Source organism: Ophidiomyces ophidiicola (assembly GCF_022830035.1).
Source record: "Ophidiomyces ophidiicola strain CBS 122913 chromosome Unknown scaffold_26, whole genome shotgun sequence".
NCBI classification, from domain to species: domain Eukaryota; kingdom Fungi; phylum Ascomycota; class Eurotiomycetes; order Onygenales; family Onygenaceae; genus Ophidiomyces; species Ophidiomyces ophidiicola.
The window spans coordinates 64,552-76,760 of record NW_026054666.1 but is presented as its reverse complement, the minus strand read 5'-3'; the positions used below and the strand labels follow the sequence as shown (position 1 = coordinate 76,760).

The 12,209-nt window shown below is 49.2% G+C and overlaps 5 protein-coding genes across 5 annotated transcripts; 2 read left to right on the top strand and 3 right to left on the bottom strand.

The window, feature by feature from the left end:
- Positions 1–790: 790 nt before the first annotated feature.
- On the top strand, positions 791–2,278 carry LOZ57_005323 (uncharacterized protein; the record flags this gene model as incomplete). The annotated part of the gene is made up of 5 exons (XM_049254354.1): positions 791–865; positions 936–954; positions 1,016–1,304; positions 1,367–1,634; positions 1,697–2,278. The coding sequence occupies 5 exons, from the start codon at positions 791–793 to the stop codon at positions 2,276–2,278; spliced, it is 1,233 nt and encodes a 410-aa protein (XP_049106658.1).
- Positions 2,279–2,538: 260 nt separating this feature from the next.
- On the bottom strand, positions 2,539–3,920 carry cpr6 (Peptidyl-prolyl cis-trans isomerase D; the record flags this gene model as incomplete). The annotated part of the gene is made up of 5 exons (XM_049254353.1): positions 2,539–3,479; positions 3,552–3,638; positions 3,702–3,711; positions 3,770–3,837; positions 3,905–3,920. The coding sequence occupies 5 exons, from the start codon at positions 3,918–3,920 to the stop codon at positions 2,539–2,541; spliced, it is 1,122 nt and encodes a 373-aa protein (XP_049106657.1).
- A 430-nt stretch (positions 3,921–4,350) lies between these two features.
- Positions 4,351–5,111, bottom strand: DTD1 (D-tyrosyl-tRNA(Tyr) deacylase; the record flags this gene model as incomplete). Its single annotated transcript, XM_049254352.1, has 5 exons — positions 4,351–4,395; positions 4,467–4,660; positions 4,710–4,752; positions 4,862–5,040; positions 5,105–5,111. 5 exons carry the CDS (start codon positions 5,109–5,111, stop codon positions 4,351–4,353), a joined length of 468 nt encoding a protein of 155 aa, XP_049106656.1.
- A 607-nt stretch (positions 5,112–5,718) lies between these two features.
- NOT5 (general negative regulator of transcription subunit 5) lies at positions 5,719–7,610 on the top strand (the record flags this gene model as incomplete). The annotated part of the gene is made up of 2 exons (XM_049254351.1): positions 5,719–5,973; positions 6,033–7,610. The coding sequence occupies 2 exons, from the start codon at positions 5,719–5,721 to the stop codon at positions 7,608–7,610; spliced, it is 1,833 nt and encodes a 610-aa protein (XP_049106655.1).
- A 1,324-nt stretch (positions 7,611–8,934) lies between these two features.
- LOZ57_005319 (uncharacterized protein) lies at positions 8,935–10,317 on the bottom strand (the record flags this gene model as incomplete). Its single annotated transcript, XM_049254350.1, has 1 exon — positions 8,935–10,317. One exon carries the CDS (start codon positions 10,315–10,317, stop codon positions 8,935–8,937), a length of 1,383 nt encoding a protein of 460 aa, XP_049106654.1.
- Between the last annotated feature and the right edge of the window lie 1,892 nt (positions 10,318–12,209).

Here is a 12,209-nt window from a genome sequence, read left to right as displayed (position 1 = left end):
CCACGGTACATATGTTATGCCCGAGCACCAAGGCAAATCGTAAATTCAACATCAGCAGTGCATGTCCGACGAGAGACTCCGAAACGCGAATAGATACATAGGTAGCTCTAGGGGACATCTCATGTAGGCTTCGTCAAATCGTCCGGGGACTCTGGGGGTTCAAGCCCCAGGCCTTTCTCCAGGGTTGTCTATGCGACTGACCAAAGGGTCGTCTACGCATTGTTCTTCTTGTTATCAAGCGGAACAAACTCTCCCAAGCAAAGTTCTGCTAAGCTCTAGGTTTGCCCCAGATATAAAAAGGGCTGGCATATGTCAAACTCAAAGCTCCATCGCTCAACCCCAGAAACCGCCTTCGCCTCCTCGGACGCGTAGAAAAACCTCGTTCAGGGGCGGATCATCTTTGCCTCTTAAGGATGCGGGGCTGGCCGTCTCCTGTTTGGTAGCAGTTGTTATCGGCTTCACCAATGATCCTCCTATCGCCATACCAAGAGGATCCGATACGACATATCCCGAGCCCCCTCATCCATCGAGCCTGGTAAACCTCCTCAAACTTGGGAAGATGAGGGGAAACCGGCCATGGATCGCTCTTCTTGGTCTATCTCCTGCGGGGTTGGAAACTTCGGAGATGCAACTTCGTTCACGGCAACACCTGGGTTGGCTCGCCGCTCGCAGTCAAATACCCCCCGAAACGCACCACGCCGACCCGACTGTCTTCCAGCAGAAGCTGCCGTTTCTCCTTTTTCGATAGCCATATCTTGATATATACTCCGTACGTCCGCATCTAGTCACCATGGGTCGCGAGGCAATCCGGACAGCTATTAGCGTTGATCGCAACAAGCCTGCATCCGGCCAAACGGGTCTTCATGTATGTTACCTTTGCTGAAATCGAGTTTCCCAGCTTGGAGGCAGCATACTGACTTTGCCATCCAACATAGAACCGTTGGCACCCAGACAGTACGTACCTACATCTATCCATGACTCCCTGTTCATGGAGAGCTAACAACGCCCCTCCAAGTCCCCGCGGCTGCGTCTGTGAAGAACGGCGAGACTGTCAAGATCGAATGTCTGGACTGGACTGGCGGGCAGATCAAGAATAATGATTCTGCCGATGATGTGCGTGATGTGGACTTGACGCAGATCCATTATCTCACAGGGCCCTTTGACGTCGAGACGGCTGAACCGGGCGATGTTCTCCTTGTCGAGATCCAAGATGTTCAGCCGTTCGAAGATGAGCCCTGGGGGTTTACTGGAGTCTTCGATAAAAATAATGGAGGCGGATTTCTATCTGAATTCTACCCGAAAGCGTATGTGCCTAAATAACACTTGTTGCCAGGAATATTTGGCAGTGAACTAAATGAGTACCTAGGGCCAAAGCAATTTGGGATTTTGAGGGAATCTTCTGCTCTTCTAGACACATTCCTGGCGTTCGCTTCGCCGGATTGATCCACCCCGGTATTCTCGGCTGCGCACCTTCCGGCGAAGTTCTACAGGAATGGACGCGACGGGAGTCGGAATTGGTGCAGGCTCACGGTGTGGACGTCGCAAAGCTCCCAGAAACGCGTAATGCCCATGGCGGCGCTGCAACTGGTGATCTTCTTACTAGAATCTGCAATGAAGGAGCCAGGACTATCCCAGTAAGGACCATTTTGTTTTCACTCATCTTCCAGAGAATACTAATTTTTTTTTTTAATTCTAGGGTCGCCCTGAACACGGTGGAAACTGTGACATTAAAAACCTCAGCCGAGGCTCCAAGGTATACCTCCCTGTTCATGTTGCAGGCGCCAAATTCTCTGTCGGCGACCTCCATTTCTCACAGGGGGATGGCGAAATCTCCTTCTGCGGTGCCATCGAAATGGCTGGAATCATCACCATCAAATTCACCGTGATCAAGAATGGCATGGCCCAAATGGCTATGAAGTCGCCACTCTTTATCCCCGGTCCAGTTGAACCCCAGTTCGGACCTGGTAGGTACCTGACGTTCGAAGGGTTTTCAGTAGACCATACTGGTAGGCAACACTATCTAGATGCCACCGTTGCTTACCGTGAGACGTGCCTGCGTTGCATTGAATATTTGAGAAGATATGGATACAGTGACTATCAGGTCTATTTATTGCTCAGCTGTGCACCAGTTCAGGGGCATATTGCTGGATTAGTAGATATTCCAAACGCATGTACGACGCTGGGGCTGCCAATGGATATCTTTGATTTTGATATTCGGCCTGAAACCCTTGCAAAGAAAGGAGATATGGGAAGCTGTGCTTTTACAAGCGATGCCTAATAACGTACCCCTAACTACGTTCTTGTCTTCTTTGAGAGGAGCATGTTTGATTCTGTTAAAGCTCTTGTTTCAATCACACACTCCTTTTGCTACAGGATTTATGAGATACTACCGAGCTTTATAGGTATTCACTAAATAAACTCTGCATCTGTAAGCCCATATTGAATATTCACTCCATGCCTCACCGTAATGACCCAACCGAGCGAGCTGTTATGCGAGAGTCGGATGGACTTGGAAATCCTCGAGGGCTACTTGTGCTTTTAGGAAAAGAATTTCTTGGCTGCAGCTCGCTGTTGGCGATCCTGGGCAGCAATCTGTTTCTTGACCAGAGCCATTTCAGCAATAATACCGGCATCTGTAGGAGCAAACTTCAGTGCCTCTTCAAGGTCCTTCAAGGCGGCCTCTTCTTCTTTCAAGCCACAGAGGGCAACAGCACGTCGAAAGTACACTTTAGCTCTGTCAGCATCTTTTGCGTTAGAATCATCCGCACTGCTGATCGCGTATCCTGCCCATGATTTAGCGTCGGAATAGCGCTTAAGTTTGTTGGCAAGTAGTGAAGAGTTTGAATTCAGAACAAATCGCAAGGCTGAGATCTGGCCCGGTAGATCCTTTGAGTCAGAGTCGGATGGTTCTGAAGCCTCATTCAGGTAGCGAATGCCTTTTTGGTATTTCTCTAGCCCCAGTTCAGTGTCGCCCGCCTTGAAAGCTTTGTTTCCGAATTCTTTAAGACTGACGGCAATTCCGTAAGATTGAGCCAGGGACAGCTCTTCAGTGAGATCTTCAGGGTAATCCTCATATGTATCGCCTGTGTTGTCGACATGACGCTGCTTCGCTTTCTCGTACTCGTCTCCCAAGAGTTCTCCGCAGTCGGTAACTGTGACGTCAACAAGCGGCTTATCATTCGGGTTTGTGCGCTGCGACTCAATCTTGCGGACAATACTTCGGCCATTGATGACCTCTCCAAAAACAACGTGTTTATCATCAAGATGGGGGGTAGGGACAGTGGTCACGAAAAATTGGCTACCATTCGTACCGGGACCAGAATTGGCCATAGATAGTAGAAAGGGGCGATCATGCTTGTGTTCGAAATTCTCGTCGTCGAACTTCTCACCATAGATGGATTCCCCGCCAGTGCCATTAAATTCGGTAAAGTCACCGCCCTGGATCATAAACTGTTTAATGACACGGTGGAAAATAGACCCTTAGTGATGGTTAGCATTAACAATGCTGTTTCTATTCTCAAATTACTAAAATATCATTTTAAAAGGCGTACCTTTAAAGCTTAGGGGTTTGCCTTGCTTCCCCATTCCCTTCTCTCCGGTACACAGAGCACGGAAATTCTCGGCGGTTTTTGGGACAACTTCGGAATAAGTTAATATTTATGAGGCTCATTTAATAGGTCTTCGCCTTCTATATGGCATACCATCGTTAAACTACAAAATAGAATATTTCAGCGCCGTGCAACACCAAGAATGCGGAGGGGTTGCTTACCAGCTCGAAGGCAATGCGGCCCTCTGGCCGTTTATTGATCGAAACATCAAAATAGACTCTTGGACGACCTGGATAAGATAGTTACATGTTAAGGCACAAACGATCTTCAACCCAATCGCGCATATGATTGTTTACCTGTAGATACGGCCATTGTGACTAGGCGGGCGTTGAAAGCTATCCAGCCTAAAAAGAGATTCGACAGGGGGGTGTGTGAGAAAAGAGGGGAAAGTGTTCTGTAAAAGCGGGAGGTGGTTCAGAGCCTGGTGAAGCTCCCAGCGAAGCAAAGTGAGGTGGGCTGTGCGGTTGGAGGTTCAAGAACATTCCATCGAGCGGTTGTCCCGCATTGAGCATGCAAACACAACAAACCAACCAACCAACCAACCAATCACTAAGTCCACTTACTATTTGGCCATCTGGCACACAAGCCCTAAACCCTACCACCAGTGAGGAAGCAATCTATCACTTGAAAATAGAAGTCTACTCGGAATATGCTATATGCTATATGCCATGAGAATAACGTATACATTCCACCGAGATCTACTAACCACTTAGCCATTATCTGGGCAAGTTATGCTGGAAATTCACTCTTCCGCTTTGGAAGGGCTAGTGTTAATTTCCAAGGTGACCTGCATCGATTGTTAGCATATTATTTAGCTGTGGCCGGGGAAACAGCTCATGGACGAAATCGTGCACATACAGGTCCATCGTTTACGAGACCAACTTCCATCATGGCTTGGAACACGCCATTTCGAACCCGCTGAGGGTCGTAAATCTGTCCAATTTTGGAGTAGAAATGGTCATAGAGCTCCTTCGCTTTGACCGCATCAGCAGCACCGTGGAAATCCGGCTTATTTCCCTTCTTTACCTTAGCGAGCAACGTAAATTGGGACACTAAAAGGCTCAGGAATGCAATCTCACGATGAGAGTAAGATAGCCATACCACAAAGAACTTCACCCTGAATATCCTGTACACTTTTCTTCCACTAAGGACCAAGTTAGTTACGCCAATTGTGTACATACATACATCCACACACATATACATGCTATACGCATGGACATGCATATATATTGTAGGTATAAAGGTCGTCTCACATTTGTACCAGAGTCGTCGGGCCACATTTTGAGCTTCAGCACTTTGGCAGCAAGAGACTCAGCATCTTTTTCAGTGTCATGGGGCCCGACTGCCGCTAGGACCAGAACTCCACGTCCAATTGAGGATATCAGATTGTTATCAACAGTGACTGAGGCAGAAGAGACCCGTTGTAGGATCGCTGGACACATATGAGATAGTGGCCTTGATGTTTGATTAGTTATGTGTGTACAGAGCAGGCTTACCTTTCATTGTGTCAAGAGCAGCATGAAGTGTTGTGCGAGGTGTCTAGGCTTGCAGAAGGCAATAGTGTCTGGTTGTACTTATTAATATGCAAGTTACATATCATCTGAACAAAACTGAGATAAAGCTCACTAAAGCTCACTAAAATAGCTTGAATCTTTCTCACTTGGCCCAATGTTTCATCACTCACCCCTCACCTCTGTTTTATTGACTCTTGTTTCATCACATTTCGCCGCTTTCGTCGCATTTTCAGATTCTCCGGAACCCGCCCTCTTGATTAGAGGGAGCTAGTTAGTAAGGCAGGCTAACCACTAACTACCTAGTGAGCAACTAAGTTAGTCCCAGAGGCTCTTGGCATTCACGTTGCTTGGCAGTATCGGGATAGCAACACCAGCCAAAGAGACTCAGCAGTAGACACTCTTGCAATATCACAACCTACTCAATCAGACTGCAAGCTGAATCTGACCATATCTCTCAGTAACTACCCTCACAGATTCTCACCACTCACCAATCTCCTCGCTAGTTCCCATTGTATAAACTGTCACCCCATCTCGATCGCCGCAACCGCTACCTCCCTTCCACGATCCTCGAGTCAATTCTGGTATGAAGAGCAGCTATGACGTCTCGAAAAATACAACAGGAAATCGATCGTACCTTCAAGAAGGTTGCAGAAGGTATACAATCTTTCGAAGGCATATATGAGAAGATCAAGACTACGACGAATATTGCTCAACGCGACAAGCTCGAAGATAACCTAAAGCGAGAGATCAAAAAACTACAACGATTTCGTGATCAAATTAAGACATGGGCCGCTGGGAACGAAGTAAAAGATAAGGGTCCATTACTAGAACAGCGGAGAGCTATAGAAACAGTATGCGACCTTGCTCTCGAATGGCTTCTTTGCGAATGCAACGCTAACATGATGTGTAGTGCATGGAACAATTCAAGGCCGTCGAGAAAGAAATGAAAACCAAAGCCTACTCGAAAGAAGGGCTATCAGCCGCTGCGAGGCTAGACCCAAAAGAAAAAGAGAGAGTAGAAACGTGTGACTTCCTTTCGTCGACAGTAGATATACTTCAGCAAAAGATCGAAGCTATGGAGGCAGAGGAAGAAATGCTCCAGGCGACCATGAAAAAGGGTAAGAAAGACGCGGGCAAGGCAACTAGATTAGCGGATATTTCAAGGATATCGGAACGGCATAAATGGCATGTTGCAAAACTTGAACTCTTACTCCGTTCATTACAGAATGGCAATGTGGAGACTGGTCAAGTGCTTGATATTAAAGAAGCTATCAAATATTATGCCGAAGACGGCCATAATGCGGACTTTTGTGGAGAGGACGAAACAATATACGATGATATTGAGCTAGGGGACGACGAAGCTCAGTTCGGAATGGGTCTAGAGAACGATCGTGTATCGTCACAAGACACACAATCCATACAGGACGATGAGTCTACGGAACCACGAAGGACCAAGGTAGACAGTGGGCCTCCAAGACGTTCGTCGACGCAAATGAAGTCACCTTTATCAGCACTTGCTACGCTTAATCTAAACGGCCAGCCCCCCGCGCCTGCCGCCGTAGTGAAGGCCGCTCCGCCGCCTGTGAGGTTACCCGGAGAAACACTCAAGTATGCTTCTGCGGCGGCGGCAGCAGCTGCTAGCGACAAGAATGGAGTTGGTATCGCGCCGCTACCACCTCCGCCAGGCGCCAGCCCTGCAATATCAACCGTGCTGCCAGTGTCGAAACCCCCATCAACAGCCTCTCCACAGGTAGCGCCTGCGCAACCTGTCCAGAGATTGATACACAATGCCGCCAATGCTGACGATGTAAGCAGCCAGTCCAAGTCTCCGACGAGTAGTATCGCTGCCAGTCAGCCAAGTACTGTTCCACCCACACCAGCAATGGCAGTTGCTGAAACAACCTCGCAGCAGCAACAATCGCAACTGGCTCCTCAGCCATCGAAAGAACCGTCATTGAGCGAACGAGAAATCGCGAATGGTGAGCCGGGAGAAGGCGTGTCTGCAGAAGAATCTGTCTACCATCTTCCCCCAGGCCTTCAAGACTTAATACATTCCTTCGAAACCACCAAATCCCGCGTAAACGCCCCCCAGTCAGGATCTACACAGAGACTACTGGTAGCCTCACACAACACTTGTCCAGAACCTAACGATGCTGAAAAGCCCCGCCATTACAGCCCCCAAAGTCCTTATAATACTCCAATCTACTACCCTCAAGACGTACTCCCTATCTTTGACGACCCAAGGCTATATGAGAATGGGCGGATTGAAACCGACACGCTGTTCTACATATTTTACTACCGCCAAGCAACATATCAGCAATCACTTGCTGCTAAAGCCCTCAAGAATCAAAGTTGGCGATTTCACAAGCAGTATCAAACATGGTTTCAACGCCATGAAGAACCGAAGACGATTACCGAGGAGTTTGAACAAGGGACATACCGTTTCTTTGACTATGAGAGCACATGGTTAGTTGCTATTTGTGTTTAAATTTCGAATATATGCTAATTGACTGGATATAGGATGAACCGAAGAAAAGCAGACTTCAAGTTCGTCTACAAGTTTTTAGAGGATGATTTGTAAGTGGGGTATAATAGGGACTATTGTATGTAAATTCGTCTGTCGGCCTCTAGTTGCGTCCCTGCAGTTCCCTTTTTCTAATTTCCTCGGCTGAATTCATTGTTTCGCTCTTATCAGCATCAACAAGACAAACGGACTGGGGGTGGTCTTTCAGCTTTTGCCTTGTTTGGTGTCCCGGCATATCAGTTTTTTCCAAATCTGTAACTTTGGGAGGCGCAGGGAGGGAGGAAATGGAGCTGTTTAGTTAATCCTTTTTTTTTTTTTGGAATGAGAGCTCCTGAAGGTTTTACGGATTGCTACTGGATGGGACTAGAATCGTGCTATTAGGTCTGAACAACGGCCGCCGAGTGGCATACCACTTTGACTTTGACTTTTGGCTCACTCTCTGTTTCTTGTGATGAAATTCGGGTGGTAGCCCTAAATTACTCTCCAACCTAATCACACCTTGGATTTTTGTAGAGGTCGACACGGTCAGGCCCCCCGCAGGAGCTCGCACTCTGTCTGTGCACTCTTTTCTTGTACAGTACATACAGAACGACGCGAATCAAATTCTTCCCACGGAGTTGGTTGTTTAGGGGGCAGAACTGCATTCGCTCTGCATTGACAGGCCTTAATTTTCTAGTACTCAATTTAGCCTGCTCTGAATTACATAGATTGACGACGGGCGCTCCTGGCACTGGCATCGCCCACTACCTACTGGTACGGAGCAACCCTGATTATCTCTCTCCGTCACTGCGCCACGCAGCCGCTTCGCCGGATTCCCGTCAGGTCGGCCCCAAAATCAGGAACAACATACTGGTTGGGTATGTTCCTGGAACTACGTGGCGATCAAGCAGAACGAAGAGCTTCGATCGCTTCGTGTTGGGTAGGAAAGGGGATATAATTAGATCACGCTGGTTCGTGCGGATCGGCAGTGCGCGACGTGGCCCGCGGGCTCCAGAGTGCTCCGTAGTTCAGCAACTATACAAACGAACAGGTTCGTTTCGCGATTTGCAAGGCGTCCGGGGGTTAACTACAGGCCTTGCAATTTGATTGGAGGGTTCCTGGGATCGGGCACGAGTTTGTAGGGCGAGGAATAGAATTATCCACGGAATTCATCACAATGAACCCCCGCGGCAGGCACCGACTATTTCTTTTAAACTACATCAAAAATGTATGTATGTATATAGGTACATACATCCAGGCACCCCTAACCTTGTTGGAAGCTATTATTTGGTGAAGGCAGTCAGCGCATTCAATTCTGTTTGCTGTTTCCGTTCCCGTTCCCGTATTTCACCAGCGCTGCTCGGATCCACTCATTATCCGCTTTGCCACGCCAGCTTGTCTCTACCAGCGCGACTTGCCCATAGTCAGTCTGCGCCACGGGATTCGCCCCATTTTCAAGTAGTAGCGCTGCCAACTCCTTTTGAATTCCCACCGCGCTGGAGGCTAGATGCAGTGGCACATAGCCGTGGTCATCTTTTCGATTAACATCGGCCCCGTGTTCCAGTAATATCTTGACGGGTTCGACTTCTGCAATAGACGCTGCAGTGTGCAAAGGTACACTGCCGAACTCATTAGGGGCATTGACATTCGTGCCATTATCAATAAACAGCTGAAGCAGGTCCAACTTGGACTGAAAATTTCTGTGGCGCAAGAGCATGTGCAGCGGTGTGTTGCCATCCTGGTCGCGCACGTTGATCTTCGCGCCGTACCTAATCAGTAAACGCATTCCCGTGACGTTCTTCAGAGCGGCGGCTTTGTGTAAGGCTGTGCTTTCAAAAGGGCCAACATGATCGATATCAGCACCATTCTTAATCAGAAGTTCCAGCGCGGCACCACTGTCTTCATGACTTGCTGCCAAGATCAATGGAGAGGTCAGATCTGAAGAGATGCATTGCACTTTGGCTCCACGGTCAATTAGTACACGAATTGCATGTTCATTTAGAACTGATGCCGCTGCATGGAGTGGAGTGAAAGCAGTCTCATGGTTAGAGTTTACGGTCAGGCCCATATTGATAAGTAAGTTGATGGTGTCGACATTGCAGGACATGGCGGCGTAATGCAAAACAGTATTGCCGATGCTGCAAACGGCATTGATATTAGCGCCATTTTCGATCAACAATTGAACAACCTCATCGTCACCCCGCTTAGCAGCTATATGAAGCGCAGTCTGCCCCCCGTAGATACTTGTGGCTTCAACGTCCATACCCCTGTCAATCAAGAGTTGTACTAGTGCAAGGTGCCGGTCCACATATTGGCGGTATAACTCTTCGCGCAACAGACGGATGTTTCGTGGTCTGGACGAAACTGCCAGGTACGAGAGTGGACTGGGAGAGCGCCAAGGAACGTCATCGTTGATATCAGGCATTGCATTGATATCTGCACCACTGTCGAGGGATTTCTCGGCGGTGGCTCTCTCGCCATGACGGATGGCCCACCAGAGAGCAAGATTATCCTTGTTGTGCTTTGCATTGTGGGTGTAGAGGTACGGGGTCAATAGGCTATTAAAATGGCGGTTCGCGGTGGCGAGGCTGGCAATGTCTTTCTCTGAGGGGAGATGGTCAGCGATGGAGAGAAGGATTTCGCTTGGCATCGACACCAGCACCAATGGAGCTGGCGGGGATGTAGCGTGCATGGCAGGCGGAAAGCTGGGAGCGAGATGCAGCGGCCTGAAGCAAGGCAAGGGTGGCGAGTTGTCAGGGCCGAGAGTATCAACGGTGACCTCTTGTTTGTTTGCTTTCTTTTCTCATCGTCCTGTTTGAAAGCAGCGCACTGTTTTAGCTCCTGAGAGCTCGGTGAGTTGTTGGATGCTCTGTCCGCGCCGATGATGCCCTGCGTTCGGTTGCCAACCAGGCTGGGCTGCCGGTCAGGGACCAGTATCGCCTCCAGGCACTCTCTATTGGGCAACGGCGATTTCCAAGCGAAAGCAGGCCACCTCAGTACAAAGACGCCCTGGACATCGCGATGCTCCCACGTCACAAAGGGTTAGTTTGTGTTGTTTGCCTGGTTGCCTCACTTGCCCGCGTTTGCACTGTTTGACCACCATGCTACAAAACAGCTTGTCAGTCAAAACAATCGATGGAAGAGAGGTGCCAAGGTCACTGTAGGGCCACAGGCCAGAGTGCATATATAACTACATGTCTCCTGGAGAGCCCCACGGCACGCTTGATGGCAGGATTTTGCTGAATAGGATGTGTTTCTGCGATAGAAATGATCGTTTGTACTGGCATGCCGAATATTGTAAATGGCAAGAGATCTTCGTTCTCCTTAGCGGTCGATGCAGCTACAGAGAGGCAGGTTTCAAAGACGCCATAGCTACTCTGTAGACCTAGCGATCTAGAACCCCAGGGCCAGATGGTGAGCGATCTTCGGGGCCAGGAACGCGCAGATTAAAATGCGTATTCCGTACTCCGTAGTTGCTCCGTAAAGCACCTGACTCAGCTAGCGAGGTGGTTATCTAAGCAGATTACTTGGCGCCTAGTCCATACAAAGCCTAGTGTTGGTCGGTGACGTCGGGCCCCAATTCACCGCCTTCGCCATCCTCCACCAACCACATCGACGGCCACGACAACTCATCCGCCCGCAGCACCGCCAGCCTGGCTACGTTGCGAGCTCGTTATTTGCTCTCCCCTCCTCCCTGAAACACTGACCCTCGGTCTCGCTATTGGTTGTTTCTTGAAACGCTTCTCTGAACCCGTCCTTGGACCACGACATCTCTGCCGATGAAATGGCTGAAACCTGGTGCTTGTCTTGCCCTTTGTGCGAGATCTGGACCCTATTCCCGCCGGCTGGGTCACGATATCCCGCCAGTCAACTTTTATGCCAATAGTGCGTGCTCATTATAGCCTTGCTATTATACACCGCCGCCCTGTGCCTATTTTTCCCGGTATTGCCGCCCGCTGAGACTGCCCCCTAGCCCCACGGCTGGTAGAATGCCCTTAACTCAGCTTGCGATGTAATTACCTCGAAAATCTCACGGGATGGTTCCTCAGATCATAAAAATGATAAAAATGAGGCGGAACCCAGGCCGGCTCGTTAGTAAGGCTATATGCAACATCCCCCCAGGATTACGAGCGGGCTAGCTCCCCGGATTTTCCGCCTTTTGGGCCCTACCGGGTCCCTGAGCCTTGCCAACCTAGTCGCCATCTGGCAACCTAATTGCTCCCGCGATGCTTGTATCTCTTCGTCTTTGGTTTCCAACTGCGTCTCCTGCTGTTTCGGTCCGATTGGGCCTTCCACCATCGCGCAGAGCAAAGGAGGGGCTGTGCACCCAGACCTCAACCCTCCACGTGCTATTCGTTTCACTGGTGCCTTTACTCGCGGAATCACTTCGTACCATGTTTGTGTAGTCACCCTGGTTCTGATACAGCTGTTTCCACCTTCACAGCCAATACCATTCACCTGTCCTAGTCAGAGGGCAGACCCTCGATTTTGCTTCACTTTCCATTCCAGGCTTCCATCCCTATCATGTCTCTCCGTCGTCTTTGTGTTTCGCTCTCCACGTCCGCTCACTCTCCTGCAACGCTT